General features: G+C 46.8%; 1 protein-coding gene across 2 annotated transcripts in view; it reads right to left on the bottom strand.

Annotated features, from left to right (window-relative positions):
- The window catches only part of LOC142316036 (kelch-like ECH-associated protein 1A), a 42,184-nt gene that overhangs the window by 8,242 nt on the left and 10,529 nt on the right, over window positions 1-23,413 (bottom strand). For both annotated transcript variants that reach the window (XM_075352593.1, XM_075352594.1), the window contains 3 exons: window positions 11,810-12,486; window positions 8,280-8,485; window positions 2,901-3,077 (listed from right to left, as the gene is read on the bottom strand). In XM_075352593.1, the coding sequence (XP_075208708.1) occupies window positions 2,901-3,077; window positions 8,280-8,485; window positions 11,810-12,486 (1,060 nt within the window). The remainder of the gene's footprint in view (window positions 1-2,900; window positions 3,078-8,279; window positions 8,486-11,809; window positions 12,487-23,413) is intronic.

The following is a 23,413-nucleotide window of genomic DNA, read 5'->3' as shown; positions in this document are numbered from 1 at the left end:
AGGGAGAACACAAGCAAGAGACTGCAGTGCCTCGAACCCTGATCGTGGGCACGGGCAGCTGCAGTCTCCTGTGGAGGAGACTCACAGCCCCGCAGGTCAGAACCCGCCAAGTCCAGGACGCACCGTATCCAGGACGCAGTGGATCCTGATCGTGGGCACATACCCTAATTGTTGAGACTAGCTTATAGTGGAGAGGTTAGCATGCAGGGAAAAGGTACAGTTTTCTCTGGAACTTTAGATAGGGTTGGTACTTTTGAGCTATACAGAGGTAGAACACCACTATATAAATAAAAGAAAGATTGTGTGTGTGTGTGTGTGTGTGTGGGGCAAGGAGTAAGGGAGTACGAACAGCAGAAAGACCTACAGGTGTTACAGTTTCCTAAGTGGGCTGAGAAGGGGCACTTTGGGACTTTCAAACTTCAACGCAGCAACAGAAGTTGGTGTGCTTAGTCTACGGGACAAGCTTGAATAGAAGGTAGATCTGGAGCCAGACTGTACAGCTGGACTTATCTATATATATATATAACTGCCTTTTTCTGTCTGTCTGTCTGTCTGTCTTGCTCCAACATGACGTCATTACAGTGACAACCGTCGCCACACCGCGCGCTAAAGAGACTGCGACCAACGGCTCAGCTAACTGAACAGCCCAAACTACTGGCCGACAGGACGACGCTTGACACTCTTCCCCGCACCCACACGGAGTCCCGACTCCCCGGTGAGTGCTGCACCCCCGGGAGCCCACACCGGCAACCCAGTCGACACATACCCACCACTAGCCTCCACCCCCCCGCACACATTACCCCACTCGGCTCCACCCCGCTTGCACTCCACCCTCCGCATGTATACACTGAAAACACACACATGAATAGTCACCTGACCCCAGCCATGCAGTCCCCAGCACTGACGTCCTCAGCGCCATGGCCCCGCTCGGCTCCACCCCCCCTCGCACTCCGCCCCCCACACACATTACACCGCTCGGCTCTGCCCTCCCCGCACTCCGCCCTACCCGCACTCTCCCCTCCGCATGTATACACTGAACACACAGCCACACACCATTTTAAAACCAATAAACAATTATAAGAATACTAAATTAAACCTAACCCATCCAGTCCATTCATTACCTTATTATTCAATCTGCTAACCTACATACACATTCTAGACTACCCGATACGGTAGAATCGGGCCACCTTCTAGTAATAATAATAAGGACGGAGTAACCTCTCATGCAAAGCTGTTCTTTCAGAATCTTTATAGGAAGATCTGTGTTATCTGTGACCACTAAAAATGTGCTGTTATGTTGTACAAAACACAGTGGAGAATCTATTGCATATTATTCCATATACATCAGTGTCAAGTGTTTGACCTAAACAGTATCATGTCAGTGAATCAACAAGCCATTGGATTTCTGATTTTGTTCATCCCTTAAACAGTAGTTCAGTGTTGAAGAGAGAACTTTTAATGTAGAGCGGGGTCAGTTCTTTGATGATGTCACCACTGCTGTAGCACTAAGTCATGAGCTATTGACGCTCATCTTTTTCCTTTGGACCTTAAACAATGATTTCATTTTGCTGTGGACAATCCTCTTCTGGACTGTTGCTCAGTCATGGATCTAGTAGTCTTCTGCACAAAATGTGCCCAAATAATACTAATTCAATTGAGTAAAAGCAGCTACTTTTGAAGGTTGTGCAGGAGCTAAGTAAACAAACAGGAGTTCTGGACCTTCAGCAACCCTGTTCTCACAGCTGTCCCCTTCAACCCCCCAAAATCAACTTCTAGACCTATTCTCAATTTTTAGACACTTTTCTCAAACAGTGGTGTAGGAAAAAGTTTTTCATCTTTTAAGAAAAACAAGATTGTTATGCAGGACAATGCTCATCACATGCATCGAAGTGTCCACTGCTTGGCTAGTAAAGGCCTTAAAGATGAAGGAATAATGGCTCCCTACTCTCCTGACCTAAACCCTATTGAGAACTTGTGGGCCCTTCTTAAACAGGAGATTTACTATATAGTGAAAGCAAACAGTCACCTGTCTGATCAGTATGTGCTGGGTTGTGGTTGGTGCTGCATAAATAGTTCAACATCAACAGATAAAGAGAGTGAGACTCCATGAGTGAAAGACTTATGACTGGCATTGAAAAGAAGGGCGCTATATTTAACACTGATTCATTTGTGAAATGTATTTTTGTACATTTCAGTTGTTTAGTTATTTTTCTCACTTTAAAGAGATGAACATAAACAATTTTGATGGGAACATGTTCAATTTTCATTTAGTTTTATAATAATTCTATACAATATTAGGTGCCCGATGATTATGCACACATAGATATCCTCCTAAGAAAGATAAATTCTCTCTTATACATTAAGTATTCAGGTTTATTAACCTTTGATATTGACTGACAGCTCTTTAGTAGTTCAATTATAAAATTATATATCAAAACACAAATTGCCTATTAATTGTGCACACAGTATATAATATATCTGGACAATAATGTCATCAAATATATCATACCATTTATCCTCTTTCTAGTAAATGGCAATGCACTTTATTTTTAGTTATTTAGTTTCACATAATGAATTAATGAGTCGTGGTTATATCAAGTTTTTGACTATTCTTCTGGCTATAGATCGCATTCCACATTGCATGTGATCATCACATATTTTCCATTGGAAATGTTTATTATGGAATTTAGTGATAAGAATGACATTTATTTAAAATGTGAATTAAAGCAAAAATATAAAATTTGTTTTTTTTTTGTTGATCATGGTAGGCGTAATTATATTTTAGTTACAGATGAATTTACGTGAGGAATCACCCTTACAATATATGTGACAGCAGAATACAATGTATATTGGCTGTTTTCTATAAGAGGTTTGTCACTGCCAGTGAATGAAAAACTTACCAAGAGCATATATCTTTCCTTGGTGCAGAGCCAGACCATGCGCACTCCTTTTGTGCTTCATTGGTGCCACAGTCTCCCAGTAATCATGGTCTATGTTGTAGCGTTCTACAGTGTTTAGCTGAATATTGCCATCATATCCTCCAATAGCATATAAATAATTGTCCAGACACACAACTCCTGTTAGAGGAAATCATTTTACTATTTTAACCAAGGGTTAGCAAAAAGATGTATATAATAAGTACAACTCGTACATTCTTTACTATCAGATAAAACAGATTCAATTATCGTTTACTGATAATTACTTATATGCAGCAAACATATTATGGGGCACTATTAGGTTATTTCTAAGGGCTCTGTTAACAAAGCTGCACCCAATCCCAAGAATAGCTGTTAGTCAATATCACATTTTCATATTGTGATTTGTTCTCTGAGAACGGATACCAAAAAGTGGAAACAAATAATACTTCCTTCAGTCCACGTTGCATATCTGATGCAAAAATGAACAGTACAATAAGTGTGAATGATATTCTTAGATGTATGTACATGGATTTTTGCGGTCAATCTAAAAGGCAACCTATGAATTTTAAGATGGAATGAATTAGCATTGACATAACTTCAGTCACTATAAAAAATCTGGGTACTGTGACTGTAAAATACAAGTTCCAAGAAGTCTTAGGCCGGGGCCACACGGGGCACTAGTGCAATGCTCGCATGAGACTCAGCTCACGCTGGCAGCACAGCAGGAGCCCAGTGTCATGCTAGTATCCCTGCGACTGCGGTCCGACTGTGCGAGCGGACCTCAGCTGCAGCTGGCGGTCTGGCTCTGAGGAGGGGCGGCCAGCGCTGCGGAGGGGTGGTCTGGCACGGAGGAGGGGAGGGAGTGATTTCTCTCCCTCTCTCCTCCGTAGCCGGCTACTGCGATTCTCTCTCTGCATGCGCGGTACACTGGTGTACCACGAGTGCAGTGCGATTTTTCTCTCGCCCCATTCACTTGAATGGGTGCGAGACAAAAGAGTCTCGTATTACAGTGGCAGCATGGTGCAATTGTTTTCTTGGTCTGATTAGGGCTGAGAAAATAATCGCTCATGTGCGCTGATACACAGGCTAATATTGGGCCGAGTGGAATGCGATTTTTTATCGCACTCCACTCGCACCGATTTTCTCGCCGTGTGGCTTAGGCCTTAAAGGGAATCTTTCAGCAGGTTTTTGCTACCTTATCTGGGAGCAGCATAATGTAAGCAAAGACATTCTGGATCTAATGGTATATCACACAGATTACTGGCTGTGGCCGTTCTCACACAATGTGCATTTTTAGCTTTAGTCATGTAGCTTAGCCCAGGGAGCTGTCCCCACCTGCACCAGGCTCTCTATAGAGATTGTACATAGCCACGGAGGTGTTAATCACAGTAGGGGGCGAGTTGGACTGCTGTTTACATGCCAGCTAGACCTAGAAATAATAATCACCAAGCAATAAAGCCTTTAGTGTAAGTAAACAACAGCACACAGCCTGATAAGAGAGGCATAGTTGAGTTTTGTTTTTTAACCCCTACAGCATGCTGGCTTCAGCTTAGGCCCCCTTCACACATCAGTGATTCTGGTACGTATGTGTTTTTTTTATACGTACCAGAATCACTGACATATGTAGACCCATTATAATCAATGAGTCTGCTCACACATCAGTGATTTTTCACTGAACGTGTCTCCGTGCAGCGTACACCCGTGTCCGTGATTCTGCACGGAGACAAGTCAGTTTTTTTCTGGCATCACTGATGACCCACGGACCCCACTATGGTGTGATCCGTGTGTGATCCGTGAGACACGCATCAGAAAATCACGGACAAATTAAATATTAAATATTTTCAACTTACCTTGCCTGCGATTTGCTCTGCAGCCTCCGCTCTCGGCAGCTCCTGCCCGGCTCATGAATATTCATGAGAGCAGGAATAGCCGACCAGGAAGTAGCTGCAGAGAGTGGTGGGCGGACGCTGCAGAGCCAGAGACTTCAGCACCATGGACAGCAGGAGCGAAGGCAGGTGAGTAATGTCCATATGCAATCACGGATCACGGATTGCACATGGACAACCCACATGTGCCGTGAATCACGGAACATGGAGGGACATGTGCGTGTTTTACACGTCAGTGAAGAATGTCTGTGTTTTTCACTGACGTGTGAAACAGGCCTTACATAGAAAAAACCTGCTGACAGATTCCATTTCAGATTTCTTGCGACTTCTATTTTAAAGTCACTGTACCTTTAGTATTGCAATGCATGATGTATTAGTAACGCCTTGTGAACTTTAGTCACTTGATAGATATGACAGCCAAAGATGCTGTGTAGCTCCAGCCTAATTTTTTACCACTTATAATTTGAGTTGTGTTTTAGCAGATTTTAAGAATAAATTACACTCTGCAATATAATGGGTGAAATCTATTGCAGAATCCATAAAATTCTGCCAGATTTGGCCATACTCATATACAAGCTCTTTTTAACCACTTACTGAGTGGGCCAATTTAAAAAAAAAAAAAAAAACTATTTTACTTTTTTCCTCCCATTTTTCTTCAAATCATATTTTTTTTCATAAGCATACAGTAAAAATATGAGTGGTTTGGTTTTGCAGAATGAATTTTAGCTTTGAATGGCACCATTATTATACCATATAAAGTGCTGAAAAAAGGGAAACATTCTACTGTAGTTAGGGTGAAATAGTGGAAAGAACTATTTGGATTTCTTTGTGAATACGCAAACACAGTTAAAAGCCCTGTGTCTCACATGAACATAAGATAAATATAACCGTAATTAACGTTCTTAATGTACTACAGTTGTAGCTCTCTAAACATATCACTAGGGACAACTTTAAAAATGTCACTAAATTTTGGTCCCATGCGGAGTTGCACAACATTTTTGCAACTTTTGGCTGAGCTGGGGTCGTACAAGGACGGGGTGATACCACAGCTTACCTAATTTATGACAAGCTGTGAGGTACGCTTACATCAGAAATCTTACTCTAGGCCATGAGTGGTGTAAGATTTGTGACGAGGCTCACACCACCTTTCATACATTGCTCATCCGCTAAAAGGCGCCTCTGACTGCAGCACACCCCATCATCAAGATTGGTGTGAACAACACTAGTCTTAAAGGGAACCTGTCACTAGAATTTTCATTATGAAACTAAAAGAATCCCCTTCTGCAGCTCCGGGGCTGCATTCTAGAAAGGTTCATCTTCCTACTGGCCCCCCTTTCAGACCTAAATAAACACTTTATAAAATCTTACCTTTTGGTATGCTAATGAGCTTTGCTGGCCATGGGGGCGGGCTGTATTGCGTCCGTTATTCCCCCCATGCCGCTGTTCGCCATCCCCCAATGTTGATTGACATACATGAGGCCGCCACCCTTATGTTACTCCGTGCTCCTGAAGTGTCGTGCATGCCCAGTGGCACTATCGCGGGACTGAGCACTGTTCATATAGCGAGCACCAATGATCTTATTGCGCAGGCGCGAGATTATGGGCGGCTACTTGGATGATGCTGGTGATGACAATGTCATCACCAGCATCATCCAAGTAGCCGCCCATAATCTCGCGCATGCGCAATAACATCACCGGCGCTCACAATTTGAAAACAGTGCTGTCCAGCGATAGTGCCACTGCGCATGCGTGAGATTATGGGCGGCTACTTGGATGACGCTAGTGATGACATTGTCATCACTAGGGTCATCCAAGTAGCTGCCCATAATCTCGCGCATGCGCAGTGACACTATCACTGGATACTTCAAATCGCGAGCGCCAGTGATGTTATTGCGCAGGCGCGAGATTATGGGCGGCTACGTGGATGACGCTGGTGATGACATTGTCACCACCAGCGTTATCCAAGTACCCGCACATAATCTCGCGCCTGCGCAATAACATCACCGTCGCTCGCTATTTGAACAGTGCTCAGTCCCGCGATAGTGCCACTGGGCATGCGCAAGGCTTCAGGAGCACGGAGTAACATGAGGGCGGCGGCCTCATCTATGTCAATCAATACTGGGGGATGGCAAACGGTGGCAGGAGGAGGAATAAGGGACGCAATACAGCCTGCCCCTGTGGCCAGCAAAGCTCATTAGCATACCAAAAGGTAAGATTTTAAGTGTTTATTTAGGTCTGAAAGGGGGGCCAGTAGGAAGATGAACCTTTCTAGAATGCAGCCCCGAAGCTGCAGAAGGGGAATCTTTTAGTTTCATAGCGAAAATTCTAGTGATAGATTCCTTTGAGGCTATGTGCGCACGTTGCGCAAATACATGCAGTTACGCTGCGCTTTGTAGCGCTGCGTAACTGCATGCGTCCTGCGTCCCCTGCACAGTCTATGGAGATTGTGCAGGGGCCGTGCGCACGTGGCCTTTTTGAGCGCAGCGCTTCGGCTACTGCCCGAAGCGCTGCGTAAAAAGAAGTGACATGTCACTTCTTTCCTGCGCTTTGCCGGCAGCTCCTGCTCTGTCTATGGCAAGAGCTGCAGGCAGAGCGCATGGAATCGGCTTCACTACGGACATTTCTGCAGCGATTTAAAGCGCACATGTGCTCTTCAGATCGCTGCAGAAATTTCTGCAGTGAACTGTACGCAACGTGCGCACATAGCCTAAGAATTGGGCCCTAAAACTTTTATAGACCTTAACAACTCCATTATATGTTTGTATATTCATTGGTAACACAAATTTAAGAACATCTAGGAAGCGCATAAGTGTTTGGACTATGCAAAACTGTTTTATATTTTAACTTAATTAACACTGAATTTTAATAAGCATCAAGTGGCTTGAACTTTTCATTCTTTTTCATGCCTACCAAATGCAAGGTTTTAGGTTGCTTTTGAGCCCCAGGTGACTACATGATTGGTGAGCTGGCCTCATATCAAAAGTATTTAGTAATTTGCTCTGTAGGTGCTTATTGCCATCTTAGACATTAATAGCATGTCCATCAGTTAAATGTCTGACTCATGTCACCCCTATAGTGATATTCGAGATTCCTTAACTCCTTTTCCTGAAGTACAAACAAAAGGTTATAGAAGCACTCGGGAAGCGCCAAGATCTATGCGCTCATTGAATATATGAAAAGGCTTTTAGCCCAGGAGAGGCATGACACAAGGATAGGGTCCCATAAGAAAAAAAAGTCACCTTGCCACAGTTGATGTGTATACAAGAATTGGCTAATTCTTGTGTGAAGAATCTTCATTTTTCTAAGTATATTCTATATAGCATTAATGCAGTTTAAATTTCTTATATTCTATGCGTGCCTATTTTTCATGAGCTGAACTGAAAGATCTAAGACCTTTTCTATCAACTGTGCACTAGATGATGGCTAAGTATATTTTACTGAAATGCACAATCTACATCCATTGAGATATACTGACCTGCACCACTTTTAATAGTTTTCATTGGTGTGACAAAACACCATCTATCAGTTTCAGGGTGATAACACTCTACAGTGTTCAGACGGTTTTCCCCATCAAATCCACCAACTGCATACAAAAGCCCACGGCAGGATGTTATTCCAGCCCCAATTCGTGCAGCATGCATGGGATTTACAAATGTCCACTTGTTCATTTCAGGATCGTACCTAAAGTATTGAATAGTGAGGATTATAAACAGGCCACGGTAGATATGAAACTATAAAAACTTGAACAGAGAGTGAGAAGCTGACAACATTTCTCCAGGTTTGAGTAACTTGTATATGATTTGTATGGCTCGCTTTAGGCTTGCCATACACATTGTCATCAACTGTTCATTTATTCAGTGCTGAAACCTTGGACAGACCCTATTTTGCTAAGTAATCTGAAGCAAGTATGCTGCAATGGTTAATACAGAAAGTTCAGGCATGCCTGTTTTGTAACAGTCTGATCTGTTGTTTATTTGCTATGTTTGTTTAAGTAACAGGACGCTTATCATTACAGGACTAGAAACTCACTTGCATGGCAGTCTGACACACTCCCTGATGTGATTGACACCTCACTGTCAATGCACATTCTCTATAGAGACTGGTGTGGGTGGGCTCAGCTACATGACTAAATCTAAAAATTCAGATTGTGTCAAAATTGCTCCAGCCAATAACTCATTGGATTCAGAATCCCCTTGCCTATATCATGCCGCTCTTAGATGAGGTAGCAAAAACCTGCTGATAAATTGCTTTTAAGGCTGTGTGCACACGTTGCGTTTTTTTACCGCGGAAACGCTGCGTTTAGAACCGCAGCGTTTCAGTGGCAAATAGCATGCGTTCAGCTTTCGCAGCAAAGTGTATGAGAAAGCCGAAAAATCAGTGCACACGTTGCGTTTCTAAACGCAGCGTTTTGGATGCCAAAAATCGGTGCGGAAAGAAAAGCAGCATGTCACTTCTTTTGTGCGTTGTGGCTGCGTTCTCTCCCCCATTGAAATCAATGATGTGGGTCAGAACGCAGCTACACCGCAGTGAGCTGCTTTTTTGTTGCGGTCCGCGGCCTTTGTCGGCACGCCAGAACGCAGGCATTTACCTGGAAGTGAGGTCAAGAGGTTTCCTGTTGACCTCACTTCCTGGCAAAGTCCTGGAAAGCCCCCGGTGTCGCCAAAGTGCCCGCCCCGACCCCCGACCCCCCTCCCGAAAATCCAAAATGGCCGCGCGCACAGTAGCGCACCGGCCGCAACCTACTCCTATGATTTCTGTCGCATGTGCCTTGAGACATGCGACAGAAAAATGCCCCCCATGCCCTGCCAGGTCACCCCCTATTCCCCCCGGTATCCCCCCTTACCTGTCCGGTTGCAGCGTTGATCCTCCGCGGCCCCCTCCTCCTTCACAGCAGACGCCGGTCAGTGCGGTCACATGAGCAGAGCAGCTGACAGCCAGCACTGTGTTCAGAGAGCTGTGCTGGCTGCTCGCACTCTGCAGCTGTCACCCGGGGAGAGTGGGTGCAGATTTTTGGCACCCACTCTCCTCAAATGGAGGGTCTGCCCTCCTAGAAAATGGGGGATACGTTCCCTGAACGTGCCCCCATATTCTAGAAGGTCCAGAGCTGACGTGGGACGTCCAAATGGATTTCTGCGGACCCATTTTTTTAAAATTTTTTGATTAAATTGGTGAACGAGGGTATGACTTGGGGAGTGTTTTTTCTGATAAAAATTTTTTTGTCATTTTTTTTGCTTTTGTTTACTGTCAATTAGTTATGTCTGGTATCTGATAGACGCCGTGACATCACTAATTGCTGGGCTTGATGCCAGGTGACATTACACATCTGGTATCAACCCCATTTATTACCCTGTTTGCCAACGCACCAGGGCGCGGGATGAGTTGGGGCGAAGCGCCAGTATTGGCGAATCTAATGGATGCGCCACTTCTGGGGCGGCTGCGGCCTTCTATTTTTAGGTTTGGAAGAGTCCAATAACCATGGCTCTTCCCACCCTGAGAATACCAGACCCCAGCTGTCAGCTTATTTTTTTTTTAATTCTTTATTTATAAATAAAAAAAAAAGCCTGGGGAGCCCTCCAAATTGATCACCAGACAAGATGAAGCTGCAAGCTGTGGTTTGCAGGCTACAGCTGTCTGCTATACCTTGGCTATCAAAAATAGGGGGGACCCCACGCCATTTTTTTCATTGTTTTTTTTTTTTTTTTGATAAATACTATGCTAGGCACCCTTTAGTGCCACATGAAAGGTACTAAAGGTGCCAGCTTAGAATATGCAGGCGGGGGTGGGACGTTATATATATTTGACATCCATTCATCCATTGACGCTTCTTTGGCTGTGCGCCCACAATCAGGTTTTGCAGTGGTTTGGGCACTGAGTGTTATCCCTGCGTCCATAACGCTGCGTTGTGCAGTAGAAGCACAGTGGAAGGATTTTTGGAGATCCCATGCCCACTGTGCTTCTTTTCTCCGCAGCATAAACTGACCGGTGGCGTGGCTTCCCGAGCCTCAGCATGTCAATTTATGCTGTGGAGACGAGAGTGCTCTCTGCAGGTAGAATAGAGCTAAAGTCCACAGCAGCCTGAACCCAAATCGTGGGCATGGGCAGCTGCGTTCTCCCGTGGACAACACTCACATCTCTGCAGGAAGGCTGACACTGTGTACTAGACGCCGTGTCGCTGGATCACAGCCACATAGCCTAAAAGTGAGAATATTGTTGCTACAGCAACATTTTGGGTGAAGTAGCTGTGGATTCAAAATGCTTAATATACTCCTGAATAAAATCCTTGAGGGGTGCAGATTCCAAAATGGGGTCACTTGTGGGGGTTTTCTGACGTATAGGTACCCAAGGGGCCCTGCTAATGTGACATGGTGCGCAAAGTTTATTTCAACTTTTCCAAAATACAAATGGTGCTCCTTCCATTCCAAGCCCTCCCATTTATCCAAACAGAATGTGGAGAAGAAGGAAATGACATCACAGGTTTTTTTTCCAAAGGTCTGTGTTCAACCAACTTTATTAACACTGACAAGTCTTAAAAAACGCACCTAAAAAAACGCATGAAAAACGCATGAAAAACGCATGCGTTTTCGATGCGTTTTTCTCAAAAAGCATTGTTTACAATTCTCCCCTCTGCCAGAGGGTGCGTTTTTTTCCGCGCTGAAAAAAAAGCAACGTGTGCACATAGCCTAAAGGATGACTGTCCCTTATGCACTTTGGCAAACTTACCATATATAAGTTATACTGGACATATGCAGTATTTTGGAATCATAGTACCACATTTCTTTTATTGTTAGTCCTCCATTGAACGACTGCCATATTCTTTTTCTGATAATACCGGGTATATATTAAATCTCTCCTCAATTTTCACAAAATCATTTAACTATAACATGGCACAATTACCTATGAAATCCAGCAATAATTTCTATTTCAGACATACTTTTTGAAGATTTGTATAGGTTTCCAAACATACAATACTAGACTACATATTGCACAAGCTGTGAAGCTATTTACCTTTCAACACTTTTGTGATGATCAGATCCAGATGATCCTCCCACTGCGTAAATGGCACCATCAATTTCTGCTACTCCAACACGATTTCTGGGAACATTCATTGATGTTTTTGATGTCCATTGATTATTTAATGGATTGAAACAAGCTAAAGAATTTGAGTCTGTATTGTCTGTTGATGAATGATTCCTTCCACCCACAGTATAGAACAAACCACTGACGATACAAGCTCCAAGACCACTTCTTGGTTCTAGCATGTTTCCGAGCTTAATCCACTCTCCAGTCTGTGGGTTAAAGGCATTCATAGAATTCAGTGAGTTATGAAGGTAGCCACCAGCAACATAAATTAGTTGGTTGCCTCGTACTTTTGCTGGTGGCAGGGGCTTGTGTAAAGACATTTCTTGGAAAATCTTAGACAGATACATCCTGCATGAATTTTCCTTGTTCAGAATGGGACATTGCTTTAGCTGAACTGCCAGGAACTTTGGTGGTAGAGCATAAAGATGAACGGCATTTAGCAGGGCATTAAAATATTGGGCTCTGCTTTTCAAATCCCACTGCATCCATCGTACACAGGCGTTGTACACTTCTGTCTCGCAGAGGACATTCAGACTTTCTTGACTGACCAAGTCCAATAGTTCACAATGAGAAAGATTTAAAAACTCGTCCTCCTTTATAACCTGAAGTGGAAAAGAAAAATGTATGTTCATTATACATGCAATAATCAAAATCATTTTAAAGTTTTTCATGCACAATGTTTCCTAGGAAAAGAGTACAGTTTTTATGGCAAATCTAGAGGTATTTTTTGTAACTTTTTATGCCAAAGCCTCAATTGGATTTTAAAGGAAGGACTTACATGTCCTCCAGGATCCACTTTTGGCTTTGACTCATAGGACTTTGTTAAAGGGGTTATCTGGCTTATTTTTTCACTATTGGGATACATAGGGGCAGGTAGATAGATACAGTCTACCTACCTGCCCTGCTGTCGGCTCCTCTCCCCGGCTTAGAGCGGTCATGTGACCACTCCTGCCAGGATTTTGCTGCTTCTTGTAATGTCATGTTGACAGGGGCAGACCTTGTTGATTGTCATCACAGCCGACATCATGTTGCCGACCTGCTACCAACCAGGTACAGTGCGACACAGCCCGCACCCCCTCTCCACATTCCGTACTCTCCCCCACTCCCTGTGAGCTGATATCTGTGCATGCACTGTCTTCTCCCCTGAGATATAGCTGCCGGGATCCTGGACAAACAAGGGGACCCACAAGCTGTCGGGGACACCGTCAGAACTGTTTACCAGGTGGTGTCCCCAGCCTATTATAATGTATGAGGCATGGGTAACTGTCTCCCCACTCCCACTTGTGCTTTCCTCTTGTGCATTGTCTCTCTGCACTATGTGATGAGTGCAGCGTCCTATGCTTCTTGCTTTGGAATGCTGTCGGGAGCAGAGACCAGGGATGTCACCTGTCACTTAACAGTCAGCAGCACTGATCTCTGCATCATTGGGACACTGCTCAGCTGTAATGACACTGCGCTCATCACAGCGCAGGGGAGAAGAGAAAGCACGGGGGAGAGGAGACATTGCTGGGAGGCAGAGGAGACAGCGCAGGGGGGAGATGTAATAACCTGCAGGTAACGGGATACGCAAGGACTGCACGGAACCACGGGGGTTAATCAATGCAAATTTAATAACATATTGCACAACACAGGTGGAGGAAAAATGCGGGAAAGGAGCACAGCAGTAGAGATAATGCAATATACATACAACTACTTTGAATAGCTTGTCAAGGATAGGAAGCCTCAGATTGTACTCCCAAAAGCAAAACACAAAAATCCTTATTAAACAAAAAAAACGCAGAGTCCTTGTTATCTTACTCGTATAACACAGTGCAGAGTCTTTTCCTATCTGTCCCTAACTAAAGTAGTGTGCACACTTAACTGCAGGTTTCAGCGTGGGGTACCTCGTCACCGTTGGGGCCCGTATTCCGCCGGCAGACACCTCTAAAGTTCAGTCTTTGTCCCGGATCTGTAATTTGCCCGTGCTGTCTGGCTCCTCGCTCCACATCCAGCCTTTCTTGGATCTGTGTCTTGGGGAGATGTCACGCAACACTCAGGTACTTGGACCTTGTTCAGCAGGGCAGAATGCGGCCTTGCCTTCTTCCGCACGTCCGGACACACACTTCTCTGCATAAAAACAGCTACCAAACCAAACTAGCTCCTCTGCACATCCTGTTCAGGACTGTACCAAGTAAATCAAGCAGCAGGGGTTTGTGCCCGCTGTTCTTTGTTTTGACAGTAGGTGGCAGCATAACAAGGAAAAGTTCACAGTCTTCTAACCTATATATGTAAATGTTAACAGATCTTACATTTCCCCCCCTCTTTAACCTCGGCCGTCCCGGCCGATACTCTCCTGAGGCGCTCTGCACAGGGGCACACGGTGGCAACTCCTGCCCTGCTTCACAACCTGGTGCTTGGGAGCCAATGTCTTAAAACAGGATCCAGTGACAGAACACACAAATTCATCTGCCAAGTACCGATCAGGGGGAATACCAGCGTTAGCCCGCTCAGTCCGGCGTCGTACTACGGCTAAGTCACCATACGTCGGCGCCGTATCAGGGAGTACAGGATTCTCGTCCCCATCGCTGGCGATTGGTGACTCCTGCTCTGCAGGGGTGGCACCTGTGTCTTGAATGGATGGGGGTGTGGATCTCTCCCAGTCTGATGGGTTGGTCGTGGCCCGCCACCATTCTTCATCGTCAGAGCCCTCTTCGACGGTAACAGGAACGGGCACGGGCACCGTCTCCGAGGTAGTTTGTCTGGTCCTGTCTTCTGAATAGCAGGGCCCCAGCATATTACGATGCAGGATGAGGGTGTCGCCTCTTCGCTCACCTCTCACTTCGTATACTGATCCGTGGGGAGAGATTCTTCTGATCACAATGTACGGCTCCGTTTTCCAGCGCTCACTCAACTTGTGTCTCGGGTGTTTCTCTGCAACTAGTACTCGGTCTCCTGGCACGAACGGGGTTTCACACACAGGTTTCCGCTGCGGGTGTGTCTTTTCTTGCAGCCGCTTGGTGACAATTCGATGGATAGTCTCCAGCCGTCGACGGCGACAGTCAACCCAGGAACCTACGCTCTGACCTTCGCTGATCTCGGGGGGAGCCAGGTTGAGCTCTTCAATGCCTCTTCCGGCTCTTCCAAACAGTAGTACGTATGGGGTGTACCCAGTGGTGGAGTGGACACGATTATTGTACGCCCACACGAGTTCTGCGAGATAGCCGGGCCAGTGATTCTTACGATCATCTTCCAACGTGCGTAGCATTTGTAGGAGGGTCCGGTTAAATCTCTCGCAGGCTCCGTTGCCCTGCGGATGATAAGGCGTAGTCCTTGACTTCTACATTCCGTAAATCCTTTGCAGCTCTCTCATGACACTGCCCTGAAAGCAAGCCCCTTGGTCGGAATGTATTCTTTTGGGGCAGCCGTACACCCGGATAAAGTCATCACTGATTGCTCGAGCAGCTGATTCAGCTGTCTGATCTCTGGTGGGCGTCACCACCTCAAATTTGGAGAAATGATCTGTCATCACAAGGCAGAACTGATAGCCCCGGTGGGAGTGGCCAATCTTCAGATAATCGATCATGAGTACTTCCAACGGCTCTTTGGTTACAATAGTCTGTACTGGTGCTTGCTGTGGGGGAGCCTTACTTAACTCGCACCAACGGCACAGTTTACAGGCCTTCTCTACTGCCCGAAGCATCTGAGGACAGTATACTATTCTTTGCAACCACTGGTAAGTCTTGTCCGGTCCGAAATGGGCTCCCTTCTCATGCGCCTCTCGGGCCAGTGGTACTGCCATCTTCTGGGGTATCACTACTTGCCACCGTACTTCCAACTCTGTAGCTAGGTGCACCTTCCGATACAGCATCCCTTCTTGCACCGACAGCTTATCCCACTGGCTGAGAATCTGGAGGGCCACGTGCGACAGCGTGGCCCGTATTTGCTTTCTAGACTTGCGCTGCTGGATCACCCACTCTTTCACTTGAAGCAGATCTGGGTCAGATGACTGGATTTTCACCCATTCCTCTCTGGTTTGGCCAAGCAGGCGTGATGTCGTGCCCGACGTAATTTCCAGCATACGAGCCTCTACCACTTGAGCGGTGAATTTACTGAAGTCCGGAATTTCGTCTTCCTCCAACTGTTCATCTCTCTCCCCCACTGGGGCTTCGGTGGTAACACGAGAAAGGGCATCCGCATTCTGATTTTCATGCTTAGAGCAGTACTGCACATGATAATTGTATCTGGAGAGTCGTGCCAGCCACCTCTGTTCCATTGCTCCCAGTTTGGCGGTGGAGATGTGAGCCAGGGGATTATTATCCGTATAGACTTCAATTTGGGCTCCCGTGAGATATTCCGAGAACCTTTCGGTTATTGCCCATACTAGTGCCAGTAACTCCAGCCGAAAGGAACTGTAATTCTCGGGATTGCCTCGGCTTCTCGCAACGTCCGACTTCCATATGCAATCACCCGTTCAGTACCATTCTGTACCTGGGCCAGTACTGCACCCAGGCCGTAGAGGCTCGCGTCTGTATACAACCGAAAGGGGAGGTTATAGTCTGCATAGGCAAGCACAGGGGCGCTAACCAAGGCCTCTTTCAATCGGTGTAAGGCTTCTGCTTGTCTTGGTCCCCAGCAAATTTTCTGTGCTTTTGGTCCTTTCGCAGTCCCTCGGAGCAATTCGTGCAAAGGTTCTGCCTCCTTCGCGAGATCTTTGATAAAGCGACGGTAATATCCGGCTAGCCCCAGGAAAGCTCGAACCTCTCGCACTGTGCTGGGTGTGGGCCATTGTAGCACTGCTCTCACTTTCCCATCGGAGGGCTGTACGCCGGCTTCTGACATTTTGTGTCCGAGATATTCAATCTCTTCCTGAAAGATCCGGCATTTTTTTGGTTTTAGTTTAAGCCCATGGGCCCGTAACCGCTGAAACACTTGGCCCAGGTTTTCTAGATGTTTCTCAAAAGTTGCAGAATACACTACTATGTCGTCCAGGTAAATCAATGTGGCCTCGAAGTTCATGTCTCCAAGGCAACTTTCCATGAGGCGCTGAAAAGTTCCTGGGGCATTATTTAGTCCAAACGGCATGCGATTGAACTCGAAGAGTCCCATGGGTACAATAAATGCGGTCTTGGCCTTGTCTTTCTCTGCCACAGGGACCTGCCAATATCCGCTAGCCAGATCGAAGGAGGAGAAGTAACGTGCCTTTCCCAACGCCGACAGGGACTCCTCTATCCGGGGCAGAGGGTAGGAATCACGAACCGTGTATCCATTAAGCTTGCGGTAGTCAACACAGAAGCGGGTAGACCCATCCTTTTCTTGACCAGCACGATTGGGGCAGCCCATGGACTCTGACTTTCTCTTACCACCCCGCTCTTCAGCATCTGCGCCAAAAGCTCTTTTACCTCTTGGTAGCACTTTGGGGGTATTTGTCTGTACCTTTCCCTGATCGGTGGGGCATCTCCTGTGGGTATTTCGTGCTGAATCTTGTCAGTACAGCCGAAATCTTCTGCGTGACGGGAGAACGTGGCTTGATTCTCCCAAATAAAGTCCTCTATGGCTTGGGCTTGCTCCGAAGCGAAGGGGCTCAGGTCCACTCCCATCTGCCCTAAGATGACGCAACTGTTCCATTGATCAGTGGGTTTCTCTTTTCTTTCCATAGAAACAGCCCAAGTCAAGGCTTCCCCTGCCATGGGCTGCAATTCAATCGATTCTGCAGCCGCCACCTCTTCAGGCGCCAGGTAGACATGGGCCAGAACAACTCCCGAGGTCAAGGTGTAGGCCTGTTCACCGGTGTTCACGCAACGGAAAGGGACCCTTCCATTTCTTACTGTTGCTAAAGTGCGAGCCACCAACGGTTCGTCTCCGTTCTCTTCACCACGGTAAGACTCCACCAACACCTCCATCCCCTCGAGTGTACGGTGGGCCCCGACTGGCAAGGTGAGGACTGTCTCACGATTTGGAGGTAGAGTAATTGTTGTCTGTCTTGGGACTCGAACCCTCCCCACCGGGTAGCGGCTCCCACCATTCTTCCACAGTCCTGGGGCACGGATAAGGTGTTGGAAGACCTTTTGGGCGGGCCTGTTAGCAACTGTTGTCTTCCAGTAATCACAGCCCCCCTTGTTGAAGAGCAACTGGTCTAATTCTTTCAGGACGTTCATGCCCACGATAGCTGGCACCTCTCTGTCGTACCGGCCCTTCGTTAACACAATCCCTTTTTTGCCTAAGTTCTGGCCACAGGCACGTATGTCCATCCACACGACCCCTACAACCGGAATGGGAAGATTGTTTGCAGCCCTCAGTTTGATATGTGCCCCTTTGTCAATGGATACAGTTTGTCCAAAATGTTGGTAGAAGAACTGTTCTGGCATGGTGGTCACTTGGGACCCAGTATCCATCAGGCATCTTACTTCTTTCCCTTCAAATTCGGCCATGATCGTCGGCGTGCAGGCTGCTATATCTTCAGGGCGTTGGTTTTCTCTAAGCTCAGTTGGTCTCCCCGCCATGTGCCCATCCATGGAGGGAGGCACTAGTTTAACGGCGGTCTTTCTTGAGACGTCTTCCTCTCCGGACAGTGTCGGAATAAATGATTCCGATTTCCACAGTTCAAACACTGGTAGTCTCCAGCGGGTCTTGATCGTCTCTGCTCTATCTGTCCCCTCTCTTCTTGATAGGTATGCGTGCGGGTATTTGGCCGCGGTGCTGTAGTTCTTACTTCTGACGCTGGGGCTTGCATATTCTTCAGCAACTCTTGTAGAGCAGTAACAGTCTCTTGTAACTGATCCACTTTAGCCTCAAGCTGGCTCGGTTCTCGGTTTTTCTCACCCGGGACTACCTTATGCATACAAACTTCACCCCAGGCGTTCTGCGGGTCGCAATTTTCAGTTTGTGCGCGGGAGACTGCTTCTTCCAATATCTGCTGGAAAGTTAGTTTTTTTTCTACCCTGAGCCGTTCACGGAGGGCACCTTTGATCTTGGGGTTATGTAACCCACGGAGGAATTGATCTCGTAGGGTACGGTCAGCATAACTGGGGGTTTGTGCTAGCTCTGGCTCTGCTGTAAGCATTTGTCTCATTATTCTCTGGAGTGCATTTGCATACTGTGGCAGACCTTCTTCTTCACCCTGCAGCCTGTAGAACAGTTGCGCCTGTAAATCTCCTGCTTCTGGTTTCCCGCCATACACTCTCTCAAGAATCTTCACCACCTGCTCTAACGTCTTTCGTTCACTCTCAGGGCGCAATAAAATGGTCTCTTGAGCATGGCCTTCAAGGGCAATCAACAATATCTCCCCTTGATTTTCTGCAGTCACTCCTGCTACTCTCAACATGCCCCTCACTCTCTGCGCCCAGTCATGGAGAGGTACATTGCTGCCAGTAAATTTTGGTATATGGGTCAGCATAGCCCCCAGGGACAGCTGCCTTGCTGGTATTCCCCCATCAGGTTGTATTAGAACACCTCCATCAGCGACACCCCCCTGTCCGTCCATTGTTCCGTACCAGCCTGCGTATCCTGCCGACTACGCCAAATGTAATAACCTGCAGGTAACGGGATACGCAAGGACTGCACGGAACCACGGGGGTTAATCAATGCAAATTTAATAACATATTGCACAACACAGGTGTAGCAAAAATGCGGGAAAGGAGCACAGCAGTAGAGATAATGCAATATACATACAACTACTTTGAATAGCTTGTCAAGGATAGGAAGCCTCAGATTGTACTCCCAAAAGCAAAACACAAAAATCCTTATTAAACAAAAAAACCGCAGAGTCCTTGTTATCTTACTCGTATAACACAGTGCAGAGTCTTTTCCTATCTGTCCCTAACTAAAGTAGTGTGCACACTTAACTGCAGGTTTCAGCGTGGGGTACCTCGTCACCGTTGGGGCCCGTATTCCGCTGGCAGACACCTCTAAAGTTCAGTCTTTGTCCCGGATCTGTAATTTGCCCGTGCTGTCTGGCTCCTCGCTCCACATCCAGCCTTTCTTGGATCTGTGTCTTGGGGAGATGTCACGCAACACTCAGGTACTTGGACCTTGTTCAGCAGGGCAGAATGCGGCCTTGCCTTCTTCCGCACGTCCGGACACACACTTCTCTGCATAAAAACAGCTACCAAACCAAACTAGCTCCTCTGCACATCCTGTTCAGGACTGTACCAAGTAAATCAAGCAGCAGGGGTTTGTGCCCGCTGTTCTTTGTTTTGACAGTAGGTGGCAGCATAACAAGGAAAAGTCCACAGTCTTCTAGCCTATATATGTAAATGTTAACAGATCTTACAGAGAGACCACAAATGGGAGATGAGTGATCACAGGGGAGAGAAGAGAGACTGCGGGGGGATAATATATATACAACATTATATAGCTCCAAGTGTGTATACACGTATGTGTTTGTGTATGTACAGTATATGTGTGTATATGTGTGTCTGAATATATGTGTGTCTGCGCGTGTGTGCTATATATAGTTTTCATTACATAATACTCATTTATCTATAAGATGCTGGGGTAGATTACTGCAGAGGGTGGACAGAGGGCAAGCAGAGGGCGGGGCTGAACATTGAGGCTGGGTGGTGCCATTTCTGACTTTTGAGGTTTGGCAATCAAGCACAGGAAGATGTCATGTTTGGTTGAGCTGTAGGTAAATAAAGTGGTTGCAGAGAATAAAGGGATAATTCAAGAGAAACAAAAGTTAGAAACAACAAAAAATAATATAGGGGTGTTTTAGATGACAATACAGCATAGATTAGCTTAAAAAAGTGTTTGGATTTTGTGGACAGACAACTTCTTTAAACTTACAAGCAGGGGTTGTCCCATAAACAAAGTTCATTTTAATCAAAGGAGAGAGAGAACATCTGTGGATTTCTAATCCCAATATCAGGTCTAGTACTAAAGCTGGGTTCACACTAAGCGACAGCGACAACGACGTCGCTGTTACGTCACCATTTTCGGTGACGTAACAGCGACCTTGTAAGTCGCTGTTATGATCGCTGCTTAGCTGTCAAACACAGCAGAAGCAGCGATCATAACGTCGCTGTGCTACATGTGCAGAGAGCAGGGAGCCGCGCTTAGCGCTGGCTCCTTGCTCTCCTAGGTACAGTACACATCGGGTTAATTAACCAGATGTGTACTGCAGCTACATGTCACAGTGCAGAGAGCAGGGAGCCGCGCACACTGCTTAATGCTGGCTCCTTGCTCTCCTTGCTACAGTATACATCGGGTTAATTAACCCGATGTGTATTGCAGCCACATGTGCACAGAGCAGGAGCCGACACTGGCAGCAAGAGGGGAGGCTGGTAACGAAGGTAAATATCGGGTAACCAGGGAAAGGTCTTCCCTTGGTTACCCGATGTTTACGCTGGTTACAGCTTACCGCAGCTGCCAGACGCCGGCTCCTGCTCCCTGCTCGCTTCATTTCGTCGCTCTCTCGCTATCACACACAGCGATGTGTGTGTCACAGCGGGAGAGTGACGACCAAAAAATGAAGCTGGACATTCAGCAACGACCGGCGACCTCACAGCAGGGGCCAGGTCGTTGCTGGATGTCACACACAGCGACAGCGACAAGACGTCGCTGCAACGTCACAGAAAATGGTGACGTAGCAGCGACGTCGTTGTCGCTGTGTGTGACACCAGCTTAAGACACCTGAGACCCCCCTCTAACCAATTAGAAAGAGACCCTTGTCTGATCAGATGCCCTGTTTTCAGAGGCTGTTGATCACAATGGGCAGTGTTGTTCTTGCAGCCATGTAATATCCTAAATTGCCATGTGATGCCATAGACATGTATTGGATATGGTGTTTGAGGGCACTACCTATACATGTGGCAGCAATGACATCTGATCATCAGCTGCAGCTATATGTACAGTAAAAGCGCATAGAACACATCATATTCATAGTAAGTTCTCAGTGTCCTCAAGTTACTTACTAAGAGTCCAGCAGACGTCTGGCCACGTCTTCAGTGCTGAAACTCTGCTATCTGATTAAACTGACCCAGCAATCTTTCTGAACCCCCAGGTACAGCACTGAGAAGTCCTAGTGTGTCACTCTGGGGTTGCGACATGTTTTGGGGATGAAACTGCTTGCAGTGCCATGTCATCAAGGGAGTGACGTGAGGTGCTGGAGGCATGTACAGGGATGTTCACCGCCATTGGTGTGGCCATATTGGCAGATTGTGATAGATTAGGAGGACGTGGGTATGTCTTTGTAGTATTAGCATGTACTGTCTACTAGGTTGTGTCAGCTCTAGTAGATATTGGCTAGTTCCTCACAAGCCAAATATAATTACACTGCAGGACAGATTTGACCCATGGGCCTGAGGTTAACAAGTATGATCTGAATGGATGGTGGTCACTGTAGAGAGGGAGCTCCATTTAAGCTTTGCTTTGGAAGCCCATTGATACTTCTAAATAAAATTTTTGATTGATTAAATCATTTTTGACATTTAGCACTCCTCATTGTTTAGTCCGTTGATGAAAATCTATCCTGTTCATGTGATGATCATACATTTGCACAGATTGGTACATGTACAGTACAAAAATCAGAGCAGTGTCGAGAAAAAGTTGTATACATCAGTGATCATCAAGTGACGAAACAGAGACCAACTCTATGCAATTGTGACGCCCTGGACTAGCCAGGTAGTCACAGATAGCGCCCCGCACAACACCAGTCCCACATAAGGGAACTCCAGCCAAACCATAAACCCTAGTCACCTCCCTCAGAGCTTGATGGACACACCAGGGGGGCAGAGCCAGGCAGTTGGCCACGTCCACCGAGGAGTTCGGAGTGCCTGAGGCAGGAAACACAAGTCAGTTCAGTTGGAGTCTAGTCAGAGAGTGAAGCTGAGTGGAGGCAGGCCTGTGTGTCAGGTCTGCAACTAACTGACAGGTGCCATGGTAGGAGCCATGGTACCTTGGCTAGGAGGCATACGGTGGCCTAGCCTGCAGGAGCTGGGAAGATGGCTCGGTGAAACCGTGGTAGACCGGGACAGGGTAGTGGCCCGCCGGTACCGACCCGGGGAACCGACTGAAAACTGGAGCACACAGGGGGGTACTCAGACCCTGAAACAAGGTCCAGAATCCACTGGACTGAGTTAATTCACTGATTGCGGTCTGGACTATAGGTCCTTTCCTACCCAAGTCCCGACCGAAGACAACAGCCTACCGAGGGGGATAGAAAGCCACCGCACAGGCAGAGAGATCCCACGGGCCAGCGTCTGCGGGCAAACGGGCTCTCCCGACATATACACAGCCGCGGAGCGGACTCCCGTCGCTGAAGCGCAGGCAGTCTACACATACACTACACGGTGCAGGAGAAAGGCAAAGACCACCTTACCGGGTGGGGGACCAGATGCAGCCAGCTGCGGGCACCGACCACCATCAACTTTGTTTACCAGAGACTTGTGTGTGTCAATGACAGTGAGTACGACAGTGCCATCCGGCCGCGCACCGCCCAGCTACTCTCCCCAACGGGTCCTGGGGCCATCATCCTTGCCCACGGAGGGGTTAACATCTTGCTGCTTAACCATCTCCCCCGGGTGCCCCATAACTGCAGCGGTGGTGTCTACA

Source organism: Anomaloglossus baeobatrachus, chromosome 1 (genome assembly GCF_048569485.1).
Source record: "Anomaloglossus baeobatrachus isolate aAnoBae1 chromosome 1, aAnoBae1.hap1, whole genome shotgun sequence".
In the NCBI taxonomy this organism is placed as follows: domain Eukaryota; kingdom Metazoa; phylum Chordata; class Amphibia; order Anura; family Aromobatidae; genus Anomaloglossus; species Anomaloglossus baeobatrachus.
The sequence above is the reverse complement of the archived record's forward strand: the minus strand, read 5'-3'. Positions and strand labels throughout refer to the sequence as shown.